Source organism: Cynocephalus volans, chromosome 12 (assembly GCF_027409185.1).
Source record: "Cynocephalus volans isolate mCynVol1 chromosome 12, mCynVol1.pri, whole genome shotgun sequence".
In the NCBI taxonomy this organism is placed as follows: Eukaryota; Metazoa; Chordata; class Mammalia; order Dermoptera; family Cynocephalidae; genus Cynocephalus; species Cynocephalus volans.
Window position 1 is genome coordinate 41,779,737 of NC_084471.1, and position 12,889 is coordinate 41,792,625.

General features: G+C 33.6%; 1 protein-coding gene across 2 annotated transcripts in view; it reads right to left on the reverse strand.

Annotated features, from left to right (window-relative positions):
• Positions 1–12,889, reverse strand: part of OTOGL (otogelin like) — a 153,227-nt gene that overhangs the window by 132,331 nt on the left and 8,007 nt on the right. For both annotated transcript variants that reach the window (XM_063075783.1, XM_063075782.1), the window contains exons 5-8: positions 11,705–11,803; positions 9,722–9,876; positions 4,747–4,868; positions 1,345–1,550 (exon numbers count right to left, since the gene is read on the reverse strand). In XM_063075783.1, the coding sequence (XP_062931853.1) occupies positions 1,345–1,550; positions 4,747–4,868; positions 9,722–9,876; positions 11,705–11,803 (582 nt within the window). The remainder of the gene's footprint in view (positions 1–1,344; positions 1,551–4,746; positions 4,869–9,721; positions 9,877–11,704; positions 11,804–12,889) is intronic.

The window sequence follows — 12,889 nt, forward strand, 5'->3', positions numbered from 1 at the left end:
TATAAATTAACTAAAATGTATTGAGTATTATCTATGTGCCAGGCACCATACCAAGTGTTTTATGTGAATTGCCTCATTTAGCCATTGCAACTCTGTGAAATATATATTGTCATTATATATTTCATTAAACTTAGAAAGTTTCATAAGTGGTAAAGAAGAATTTGAATCGCCCAGTCTGGCTCCAGAACTCACACTCTCAGTAGGCCTTTTACTGTCTCTTACAACACAACATATAGGCAACTCATCTCTATTAATTTTATAATACAAAACAAAAAGTATTATATAGCACTTTACAGCTTAAAAGGCAATTACTCACACATTTATCTAAGCAAAGGATTGGGAGCCAGTCAGATCTATAATCCAATTCTGACAGTATCATCTATAAGCAATGTTACATTGGACACATAACCTTGTGTTATCACTGTAAAATTAAGAAAATACTACCCACCTTACAAAATGTTGTGAGGGTTGTGAATAACATAGCTACGTGCTCATATTAACTATTACTATAAATACTATCAAATATCATTTTTAACAATTCTGAACTACTCTGTGAGTTCAGAATTATTATATCTATTTTACAGCTGAAGGAACTTCGCATCAGAGATATTAAATGAGTTGCCTCAAATTACACAACTTGTAAGAGTTGGAACAAGATTCAAAGTCAGTTCTGCTAGTACTAAGAATAGTATTCTTCCCTATTGCACCTCTTTGTGTGAACCCAAATCATGATTATGGCTAGTGATTCCTTAACTCATTACTGCTGCACACTCGTACCCTAACTAAAACAGAACCCATTCTTAACAACTAACTGAGGTTAGTTTCATGACTTAGATAGCTGATCAGGTAGGTATATAAAACCTTTTCAAGTTTCTACTTAACTTTTATAATCCTGTTCACATTTCATTGTCTCTATAAAACTAATTATTTGTTAGTTAACTTATTCCTATCAAGACTGGATGCAAAGTAGCTTTTGTCCTAAAGCAGACATATTTGATCCAAATGGATTTTAACCACTAGAATACAAACTCCAAGAGGAGAGGGGTCTTTTTGGTTGTTGTTCATTGATGTATCCCAAGCTCCTGACACAAAGTAAATGCTCAATTAATATATGTTAAGTAAGTTCTGCATCTTAATTTAGCAAATGTAAATTAGCTCATGGTTTTCAAGAATGACACAAAAATGTTTTCTTGTTCAATCTTCATTTAAAATCTCTAAAGGAGGCAAGTGATAGCCATTAATCTTCCCCAACCTATGACAAGTCTTCTGGGTACTAACAGCTTAATCGGCGAAGGAAGATCCCTTAGCAAGTACCCATACATTTCTTCTGCTCCACTCTCTTACCTTGGAGAATTATAAAATCATCAGATTGAATGTCATTGTAGTTTCCACATAGGCCACATGGTTTCCCTTTATGATCCTCAGACAGTTTGAGATAAATTCCAGATATTCCATCCCAAGCCAATGAAAAGCCAAAGGTTGTTTTCACGAGAATGTAGTCAGCAAGTTTCTCAATGAAAACCTGTCCAATTGTCTGAGGCAATGTTAAACTTGAAAAATAGAACAAAGGCAATCTAAGAATTATGATGAAGGATCAATTGCAGATGACATATTTTTATCTTGAAGTGACTGACATAATAAATTAAAAGAGATTATTACTCAAAATTATTGAATAAACTATGTAGTGAGGGCTTCAAAGCAATCATCCTATAGAAAATCTCAACATTTTTGAAAACTTCAATATTGAAATAAAAAGACAATAAAAATGATAGTTTCCTCACACTGACTTAGATTTCATACTTAGAAATAGATGCTTCTTTCAACCAACCAAAAACACACAGCTGCTAAATATCAGTGATTTTAACATCTGGAAAATAACTTTGCCTATTTAGAATAATGAGGGCTTAAATGTATTCGTTTTTTATCTACAGAGTTAAAGATAATCTAAAAATGCTGCTCAACAATTTTGAAGTAAGAACAAACAATGGTAAAAATATGTAAACACATTGCTAGATTTCTGATTTTATTTAATTTTATTTTAAATGTGTCTCTATAAGGAAGTTGGAGCTTCTAGCCCCCAAATATGACCTTGGCATAAGTCATTGTTTTCTGAAAGGAACATGGCTAGGGATGATTAATTATAATTTACATTTTTAATGCTGCAAAGTAAATTATTAGGGGTAAAGTATACTTTGTCATACGGTATTTCATAGGGGATATGTTAATAATTTTAAATTGGACACAACTTGGCTTATTTACAAGAGTCACATAGAATATTTAAGCTGCTGATCCAATGTCTAGTTTTTCCATTTTTCACAAGGATGTGCTGTGAACATACAAAGGCAGTAGGAGATATAAGGAAAATGAAGAAAACTAAACAATTAGACATTTTAAAAGCAAAGTAAAACACCTAGAACACTTTTGAAAGAACATTGTTCTCCTTCCATCCATGTGTACTGCAGAAGAGAGCAGGTGCTAATAATTAAAGAAACTGAAAAAAACTCATTTCTATTAAGGTATCCACCTCAAACAAAAATTATAAGGCATAATGTGAATAAGAAGGGTGGTTAATAGGTATATTCATACATTTCTCTCAAAAATCTCAAATTAATAAGTTCCTTTCCAGGAAGAGCATGGATAGATGGAACAAAAACTATAAAACTGAGCATACTACCTAACAAAGGGATAATCTCCAAAGAAACAATTCAAAATATCTGTAACCATTTTCACAAAGATTTTTACGGATAATCATTTACCAAAAATTAGGTATAAAAATAGAAAAATACCTAAAAATTTAAATTGGGAAATAAATAAGAAATTCTAGCTAACTAGTACCATAATATATTCTTATTAAAAATTATAAATATGAGGAATTCATAGCAAAAGTCAGCATGAAATAACATTGAAGAAACATGATTTGTTTTGAGTTTTCAAGTTTATAAAAACTATACTTGAAAAAGTGAATGATGTTTTATAAATATATTTCATAGTAATGGGATGATAATTGTATGGAAGTATAGTTGTTCTAGGAAGTATGGTTGTTCTATTGCAGGTATTTTTTTATTTGGTCATTCGTCTCTTGGTCATTTGGTCTCTTTCATAGTAAATATAATTAAATGCACAATGTTTTAAAAGAAAGGTGGATAACTGTAATTATACTGAAGTTTATAACTGAAGAATGCTAATGGAGATAAGGGGTAATAATAGTTTAAAACCTACAAATAGTCTAAGATAAACTCCATGCAACTTAAGCAGGAGACATTAAAATGTAAACTAAAATGGATATACAGATTAATGCTGAATAGTACTTGGGTTCATTTATACCAAAACCCCTTATTTCACAGCTGAGAGAACTGAAATCCAGGGAGCTAAGGCTTAATGCACAGAGCCATACATATTTAATTTCATTTTGGAAAATATTTCTCTAGTACTTGCTGTGAGTTAGGCCTAGGCCAAGAACAGCATTAGCATAAAAAACATTGCTGAGTAATATAGAAAATCACCCTTTTTCTATCATTCAACAGGAAATCCTCATAGAAATGCTTTCTCTGAGTTAAAACAAAAATTATATCCTCAATTTAACAAAGAATATTCTTGAAAAGCTATTTGAATTGCATATCTGTTGTACAAAACATAATAATTTTTTAAAGTGCCCATTGTATTTCCCCAAATAAATTTTCCCATATAAAGAATCTTAAATTACGATTTAAATTCAGCTCTGGGAAACACATGTATAAATGCATTGCCTTCCCATTCAAATTCCTAAGCTTTCTTATATGAGAAAATGAGACGTACAGAACCCAGCTGATCAAGAAAATAAGCCCAAAGAGCTGGAGGGGCTTCCCTGGGTTGCCAGAATATGACCAAGCTCCCCTGGTGCTTTATCCAAAGCCCTTTCAGCTACCACCTGCTGTCTCTTGAGGAATCTAAACTGAGAAAAAAATATCATAGTCTGGTAAGACCATTGTGCTGGAAAGAATCCCCATGGTTCAAACACTTGCTAGGGAATTCTGAACAGTGGATTGAATTGTTACATCTCACAATTTACTTTCTCTGGTATAACTCGTTCAGGAACTATTTAAAATTGAGTGTCTCTATAATTAGATCAGCAGGTAGGTTATTCCACAGCATTTCTATTTTAAAATGTATAAAACCATCGACCAAATATATAACCATCCCTTTCCCCAGAACTCAGAGGTCATATTCTTGCCAGACAGAAAGCCAAGAGCGGGCTGCTCTTTGATCTATTCAAGAAGGCCAGTCATTTTTGCTGTGACTCTTTGTCAGAACTTCAATAGAAGATCTCAGGTGACACCCAAACCTCATTCACACAAACTTGGAAAGGGCTTCCAGAATCCTTTCCAAAATAAAATAATTTTTTAAAGTTCCTGCTTTAAAGAAAAAAGAAAAGATTTAAGAAATAGGGCAAAAACAATCAAAGAGTTGAACTATAAAGACATTCCTAAATCTCTCAGGAAAAAAAAATGTGATAATCTCATCTCCACCTACATAAACATATTTGTATCCTGTATAAGCATAAGGAAGGTTAGTCTGGTTAGATTCCTAACCACCTGGTCGGCCGTATTGCCAACTAAAGTTTTGATGTCTACATGATATAACTTTAAGGGTGTTGTTGAAGAAGAAATCTCCTGTTCCTACTCTCCACAATTCACTTCCAGTGTGAGTTATTTGGAAAGTTTATTAATCTGTGGTGGTATTTTCATTATATCTTTTATTATATCTTACCTGATTCCATTCTTTTTTATTTCATGACCATAAATTCGAATCTCCTCTTGGTTTGAAAAGAACAAGCTGATTGATCGATAACAAGAATACACTGACCCAAGGCATTTAGGGCTATTATGAACCTTAAAGGGAGAAAAACAAAAAGAAATCATAGAAACCAACAACAAACCGTATCCACTTGACATACTAAAACCTCAATGTAAGCTTACAGTTCTATAGCATCATTAGTTCCATGACACTTCACAAAGTTATAATCACATTTAGGATTTTTGAGAGAAAAGAAATATTTAACTTAGAATTGGAAAATAGAATTAACTTTCTAAAATACAAGTTCATTCAGTGTGTTTTTTAAGTGATACGAATCTTTACATGTTGGATGTTAGTATTCTAAGGCTACACATGGTATGTATTGGAAAAAAATAGTTCTGATAGGAAAACTGTAGAAAGAAAATGTGTACAAAGAAACACATTTGTATTTTTTTATGTTCATATTTTTTTACCTGTTAGAGAATCATGAAACAGAGCTTCAAATGGAGCTCTAAACAAAGCAATATTTAAAGGTTGAAAAGTGACCGGGACTTCACTGAAAATAAAATTGATTTTACTTTTATTTATTCCCAGACACTTTAGGGAAGAGGGAAATTATTTCTTGAAAAATTATGAGAAAATTGGTTTACTAGTAAAAAGAAAGAAGAAAGCAAGGAAGAATATAAGATGAGAGGAAGAGGAATGTTAGTTTCTCTTACCCTATACCAAAATTAATTACAGAAGATCTAAAAGGTAAAGTATCCATGATGAAACCATAAAATAACTGAAAAGAAAACATAGATAACTATATAGATGGAAAATAACTTTCTAAGTATAAAAGTGATGAGAAATTTTACTGACAGATTTTTAATATAGTAATTAATGTATATTAATTTAATTATTTAATCAGCAAATTTTATTGATTACTTATTATATACCAGGCACTGTTCTAGATTCTGGAGATATAACAGTCAACAAAAGAAACAAAAATATTTGCCCTCATGAAACTTACATTTGATTGGAGGAAAACAGTTAATAAAAAAAATAACTAAATATAACTAAAATGGATACCATACAAAATGACATTGAAGAGAAATATTAAGCAGGGAAAGGGGATTGAGTGTATATGTCAAGGTATGAGGGGCAATTTTAGATTGAGTGGCCCAGAAAGGCCTCACTGAGAATGTGAATTTGTGTGACAGCAGGCCGTATGAAATACAGGAACAGACCATCCAAGGCAAAGGGAAAAGAAAGTACAAAAGCCTGAGACAGGAGTATGCTGAAAATGTGCTCAGCATCCAGGGATCTAGACATCTGTCCCCAGGCAGCCTGCTGGAGGATTCTTCTTTGAAGAAATAAAATGAAAAAAACAAAAGCAGATACTAATATTTGGGAGATTATATAATGAAACCAGAGGATCTCTGCTCAATCTTGCTCTAGCCAAACAAGCCCCATCCATATATTCAGTTTCCAGTTAGCTTTTAGAGCCTTATTCACAAACGTGTACAAAAAGTTTTGAATCATTAGTCATTTGATGGAAGTCTACAACATGAAAGACACCAAATAAACAAGCAAAAGAAAGTATATCAAAGAAATCAAAAACAATTCAGAAGTATAAAAAAACTTCCACAAATCCATAATTAATATCTTCATAGAGAAAAGTGAGTATATGTCATCCAGGAAACAAGAATAAAATGATGTTAAAAACCAAATTCAGAGAATAAACTTAAATAACTGGATATTGACAATATAATAGGAGAAATTTATAACTGAAGTAGAAAGGTTAAAAGATAAACATCTAACAGTTGAAAATAAATCTTTCAAAATGTAGAACAAAAAAGCAAAAAGATGGAAAATTGGCAAGAATCAATGAGAAAATTAAGGGATCACTCAGTTCAGGAGCTCTCATATATGAATAACAGAATTTCTGAAAGAGAGGAAGAGAAGAAATTAAAAATTATTATTCTGAAACTGAAGAACTTGTAAAGCTTGAAAAGGCTCATCAAGTGCCCAGCACACAAAAAAAATGGAAAGAAAAACAAAGCTCACATAATCATGAAATCTCAGAACTCTAGGGATAAAGAGGTCTAAAAATTTCTGGAGAGAGAGAGGGGAAAAGGTTATATGCAAAATGAGCAAAAATCAGAGTAAATTAAACTTTAGTATTCTGAAAATATTTTCCAAATTCTAATCAAGGCTTCAAAATTTTTCCTCTCATGCACACTTTCCAGGGAAGTATCTTACCTTTTTAGAAAGCAACTTGAAAATATAGTTAATTAAAACAAGTGAGGTAACAAAGAAAAGGAAATGGGTCCCAGTTTAATCACCACTACAAACATTGGCCATATGTTCATAGCATCCTATAAGATTTTTAGAGCTTATCTGTCTGTATGAACTAAGTTCAAGGATCACTAGACATTTGTTGGGATCCAAGAAACAGGAAAACCAATACAGAAGTGAGAACAAAACTCTCCAGGAGGATGGTAACAAAAAATCCCAAGTGCTAAGTACACAGTAGGTAGGCCTCAAAAGTAACCTGCCTGGATTGAACCAGGAAAACAAAGAACTGGGGAAGGGATGTCTCATGGGGGGAAAGACAAATTGATAAATTGCCTAATGCGTCTGACTATATTGAGAAGAATTTTATAGAGATAGTTTGGAGGAAAAAAATCAGTGATTGGAGTATAGAAAATGCCACAAACAAAAAATGGGATAACTATTCTAGAAAAATGCACAAGACAAGAAATAGAATCATCATAACCTATTGGGCTCAACTCTAGACAATACATACATAGTGACAACAATGTAAAGATCACATATTGATTTAACCAAAAATGATAATCTCTCCGTTAGGAGGAGGAAAAGGAAGCGTGTGTGTGTGTGTGTGTGTGTGTGTGTGTGCGCGTGCGTGCGTGCGTGTGTGTGTGTGTGTTAAGGGCAGGAAGTTCGGTGTAATGTCAAGAGTATTTGACATGGAAGAAAGTTCTTTATATAATATTAAGTGAAATGTAAAACAGAAAATTATACATAGTTTCAATTACACATAATTTCAATTTCATAAACATGCATGAAATCCAGAGGAAAAATTCTAGAAGAAAATACATCAAGACATTAACAATAGCAACTCTTGATGGATAATTCTAATATCCTCTAAATGTTAGACCTCTAAATTTTCCAAATTTTTTACAAAAGAAGTGAACTATTTTTATAATCAAAGAGAAAGATGACATTTAAAATAAATGGATTTGTTGATTTAAAAGCAAATTCCGCCAACCAAAACCAGGCCAAGTAGAAACATTTACTGACTCTAGAGGCATAGTTCAGCATTGTGTGTTATTATCAAAAGACAGTTTATCTAGTTGACACCTTAGTCCTCAAAAGACTGAGACACCAGAAAAGAACATTTCAGTGGGAGAGTCAGAAGGTGTTAGTGATAAAACTAGTGAGAGAGTAGGGAAGTAAAGGACACTGACAGAACTGAGAACAGGAGCCCTGCAAGTCCTGAGGAGACATTCCTCTAACTTCCATATCTAAAGAGACCTCTAATTTTTATCCTATGACCCATAAGTTAACTTTCAGTATATCTCATTTCCTGCCTGGGTCACAAGGATTGGCTTTTTTTGTTTTGTTTTGTTTTGTTTTGTTTGTTTATTTAACTCAATTCTGCGGGATAGAACTATTTAGACATGAACTTAGTGACTTCATCTGAACCTCTGCAGGCACATGCTTTGTTGATTTGGACAATAAGAGTAGATCCATACACACTAAAACCCACATTCACACTATTTTAGTTGTTTTGTAAACTGGAATTACATTTTAAATTTGAATAGGAATCTGAGAAAATTCACATGTGAACAAGTTTTCAGGTAAGGATAAAATTACCTAACTTGGTGGAGTATGTGTACAAATATATATATTTTTTTTTAAATGTCAGATTGTGGTAATGGACATGCTGCCAGTATGGACCTGGCCATTACAACTTAGGCACGAGTGTTGACAATTTGCTTTGTACCCCATGAATATTCATAACCAATAAAAACAAACTGAAACATTAAAAGATTGTTACTCTTAAAAAGTTTCAGGACCTACTTTTAATTTTGCATCACCTAAAAGAGGAGGAGAATTTAGGCTATTTCAACATAAGTTAGAAGGGGAAAAATAACAAAGATTCAAATGTATTTTGGCTCTGGCAAGTTTTAGCTTTTAAACAAGACAGCACAGCACAGAAGTTTTCTGGTTGTCCATTGAGATGCCTAGAAATTCAGGGGAGCATAGAGGTCCCTGACTTCCTTATGTCAACTAGAACCACTGTGCAGGTTGCTTTTTGAGATGTCTCCTAAGAGTTTATTTGAATTGAGAAGTCTTCAACTAAGAATGAATTCTCTGAGCTCAATCATAAAGCATAAGTCTACCTATCAATTAGTTGTCTGTCTCCACATCCTCTAGCCTGTGCTCATGTAATTCATGTACTCTATTTCATAAATGTCAGCCTCCAGCTCATACTGAGGGTGCCATTTTCAAAAATTAAACCTGGTGGGCCTCTCTCTGGAAATGACAAGAAGGAAATAAGTATAAGTAACATGGTTGGTGCGTAAACCCACCTCCTCTTCAAAATGAACAGATAAAATCTGAAGAACAGATAAATTGACTGCAACTGATACTATGACATCCATGATACAGACATTTCTGCATCACCTGTAAGTCCCTCCCATATGTATCCAAACCCTACTTCTCCCAGTCCTAGGCCTCATTTTGATAGAATTATACTCAATATAGACACAAATTTGGTCCATCCCATTAAGAACAAATAGCTCTCCTTTGCCAGTCAGAGCCCTGAGTATTCATGCTATGATTATTATATTTTTCTATTATTTGTCCAATACTTTTAAAAAATACATACCTTTCCGGAAATAATTTTTTAAGTTAATTATGTCCTAGTATCACCTACCCATACAGTGTATTGAGGCTCCAAATTACCACAGTCCTTTGCAAAAATATAAGAACAGTTTCCTGGGAAGAAGTAGTAGATTCCATCAAATGTTTCAAAATGAAACTGTCCCCAGCTTTTGCAAATCCCATCTCTTCCCTTGCCCATGTTTGGGACTGAAAAGAAATAGGATAACGTTTAGTAGAATAAAATAAGTCACATCCATTTCTAGCACTGTTTGGTTATGGTAAGTATTCTAATTTTCATTAAAATAAATATTTTCTTCTTTGGTGATCTATATCACAGGAAAAAATGACTAACAAAATTACCAGTTGTTCTCAAAACTATCAGGCTCCCCTGAAGAAAAACAACGTCTCCAAATTGCTGTGAAGAAAGGATTTGTTAGAAACTTCCTTAACTTTTCCTTCCAAAGGAAGACTCTAGAAGAAATGAAGACAGGGAAAAATGATACAGTAAAAGAAGATGATAGTGATCAAGCCAATAAGGTGGCTCAGAAAAGATAGAAATGTCACCACTAAGTGTCATAAAAATTAGCAGTATCCACAGTTCTTTCAAAAGCACGTTTATGGTATCCACAGAGAAAAATAACCATTAACAACAACAACAACAATCATGTTTATATGTCTGGCACCTGGAGGTGGGAAACATTAATCATTCAAAGTATGTTGAAATTTAGGAATTAGTGACCTCAAATTTCAAGCAACATTAACCTTAAATCATATAGTTTCATCTCCTATTGTCATCATGCCTACCTCCTTTTCTTTTAATTTTTATTTTCTAGTCCCTTTCCTTTAAAATAATATGAAAATCAACAATATTTACTGAGCACTCAATGTGTGTAAAACATTTTAATATTCTATGGGGCACATAAAGATAAGAAACAATATTTCTGTCATGTCTTTTTGTAATTTTTACCTAAATTTATTAGCCTTAGTAAACTTTGGCCTTTTCAGGAAAAAACAGAATGACTCATAATTCAGGCAGTCTTGCCTGCAATATGCCTTACTTCTGGTGCATATTTCCATAGCATCTTGTGCTTTCCCGGTCCCCTCCTCCAGACTGCAAATACCAGGAGGGAGGAACATGTCTATGTTATTCACCACTGCCTAGCCTGGAATATAGTAGATGCTCAATAAATATTGATTAAACAAATGAATATTTAATGATCATTATTGACATAGTATCCTAGCTTAACACTGTGCACTGGGGATAAAAATTTTTAGATTTTTTTTTAAAAAGCCCTTGCTCTTGAAGAACTCTCAATACCATTTCTAGTTTATGTACAGAATGTCCAATTAATTCAAAGTCAAAAAGAAAGAGTGACTCCAAATAATCTAATTTATAAAGCAAAAGAGAGATGAATGAGACCCTGGTTTGTTTGTTTTTTCAATTGTCCTATATATACATCTTGGGTTTTTTAAACATTTATTTGCACATATTTGTGGGTACAGTGTGTTGTTTCAATACACGCATGTACTGCACAGTGATTCACTTACAGTAGGTAGCATAGTTTTGAACCCATTAGTCCACCATTTCTCCTCCTCCCGGACTCCCCTCCCAGCCTCTGGCAACCATTATTCTACTCTCTACTTCTATGAAAACCACTGTTCTTTTTTTTATTCTTTTTAGATTCCACAAACATATGAGTGAGATCATGCAATATTTTTGTCTCTGTGCCTGGCTTACTTCACTTAACATGATGGTCTCCAAGAGAACCTGCTTTTAATGAGGTAGTACTATGTAAAGTGGAAAACATACTTGAGGAAATAGCAGAGATCAGTGAAAAGGGAAAGTGGGCATGTCTATTTTCTTTTCTGTTGTTTCCAAATTACTTCAAATTACTGAGAATGAATTGTGGGCTCTCTAGTTAATATGAAATATGATAGTCCCAACTCCCAACGGATAAACGCTACTATAGAAAATTATACTTTAATGTTCTCTTTGGTGTCTCATAATCTTTTCATAAGTATCCCTGAAACTTACCAATCTGGCACCTTGTCCCGAGAGCCTGAAATATTTGACAGTCACATGTACCAGTCTGAGAACAGAAAGCTCCATTAAGGCATTCATGAGGACAAGAGCCTGAGGGGCAAAAAAAATCAGTTATCTTCTGGCATGCATCAGTTCTCATAAGCAATATGTCAAGATCTAACTTGGACTAACTATAACCTACCATTAACTTAAACAGAATCCTGGGCCTCTTGCCTTGCTGTGGCTCAAGAACTAAACCCATCAAGTCTCTATCTAGTTCATTTCATTATGTGTGCTGTGAAGCAAGAAAGACAGGCTTTCACATCTCAAACTACCCTGCGAGCAAAGGATAGCCTCCTTCAAGCAACTGAAAAGTCAAGTTCCCATTTAAGGAATCCCTGTCCGAGGTGATGAGAACCAGAAATACACAAGCTGCAGATGATTCTGCTGACGGAGTTTGGAACTGGCTGCACATCCAATCGTCTCCTTCTCCGGGAGCAAGCACTGTATTAAAAAATAGTGTTCATCATTAAATTGAGGGATCAAGCAAAGTACAAAACTTAAAAGGAAACTCCGTCTTTTGAAAACAATGATTAAACATTTCATTTGAAGTTTGTGTATTAATCCTCAGGCTCAATTACAAATGACACATTCTTTCAAACCTATGCTTAATTTTGATGAGGCAGAAGCCAAAGTTACTGCTGGTTATCACCAAAAATATTCTTTCTTTCATGGAAAGAAAAAATTACCCCAAAGGATTGTATTAAAAAGAGGAAGCAGTAACTATGAGTTCTAACCCTAATTGTGCCATCATCTTCTAAGTGAGTTTTAAAAATGCAAATGAATCACAGTGAAAATTTTTCCTCTGTTAAGGAGGGACAAGAGGCAACTGGCAAAACTCAAGTAGGAAAGATTTAAGTGACACATCAGAAGAGCTAAAGAACATCTTTGAATCACCATAAAGCATTACTAAAGAAGTTGGGCCTCTCTGGAATATGTCAAGTTCCTGGAAGATACTTAGCTAACTGAGATAATTTAACCACAGTTCGCCACAGGCAAGAATTAGAACACCCCTGTGATTCCTTTCCACCTTAAAATCCATTGATCTGAAATGTCTCTTTATGTTTAAAAATGTACAAATATCTAAGTATATCTTAAGTGAGAAAAAATGAGCTGTTTTAACTTAGACCATAAATA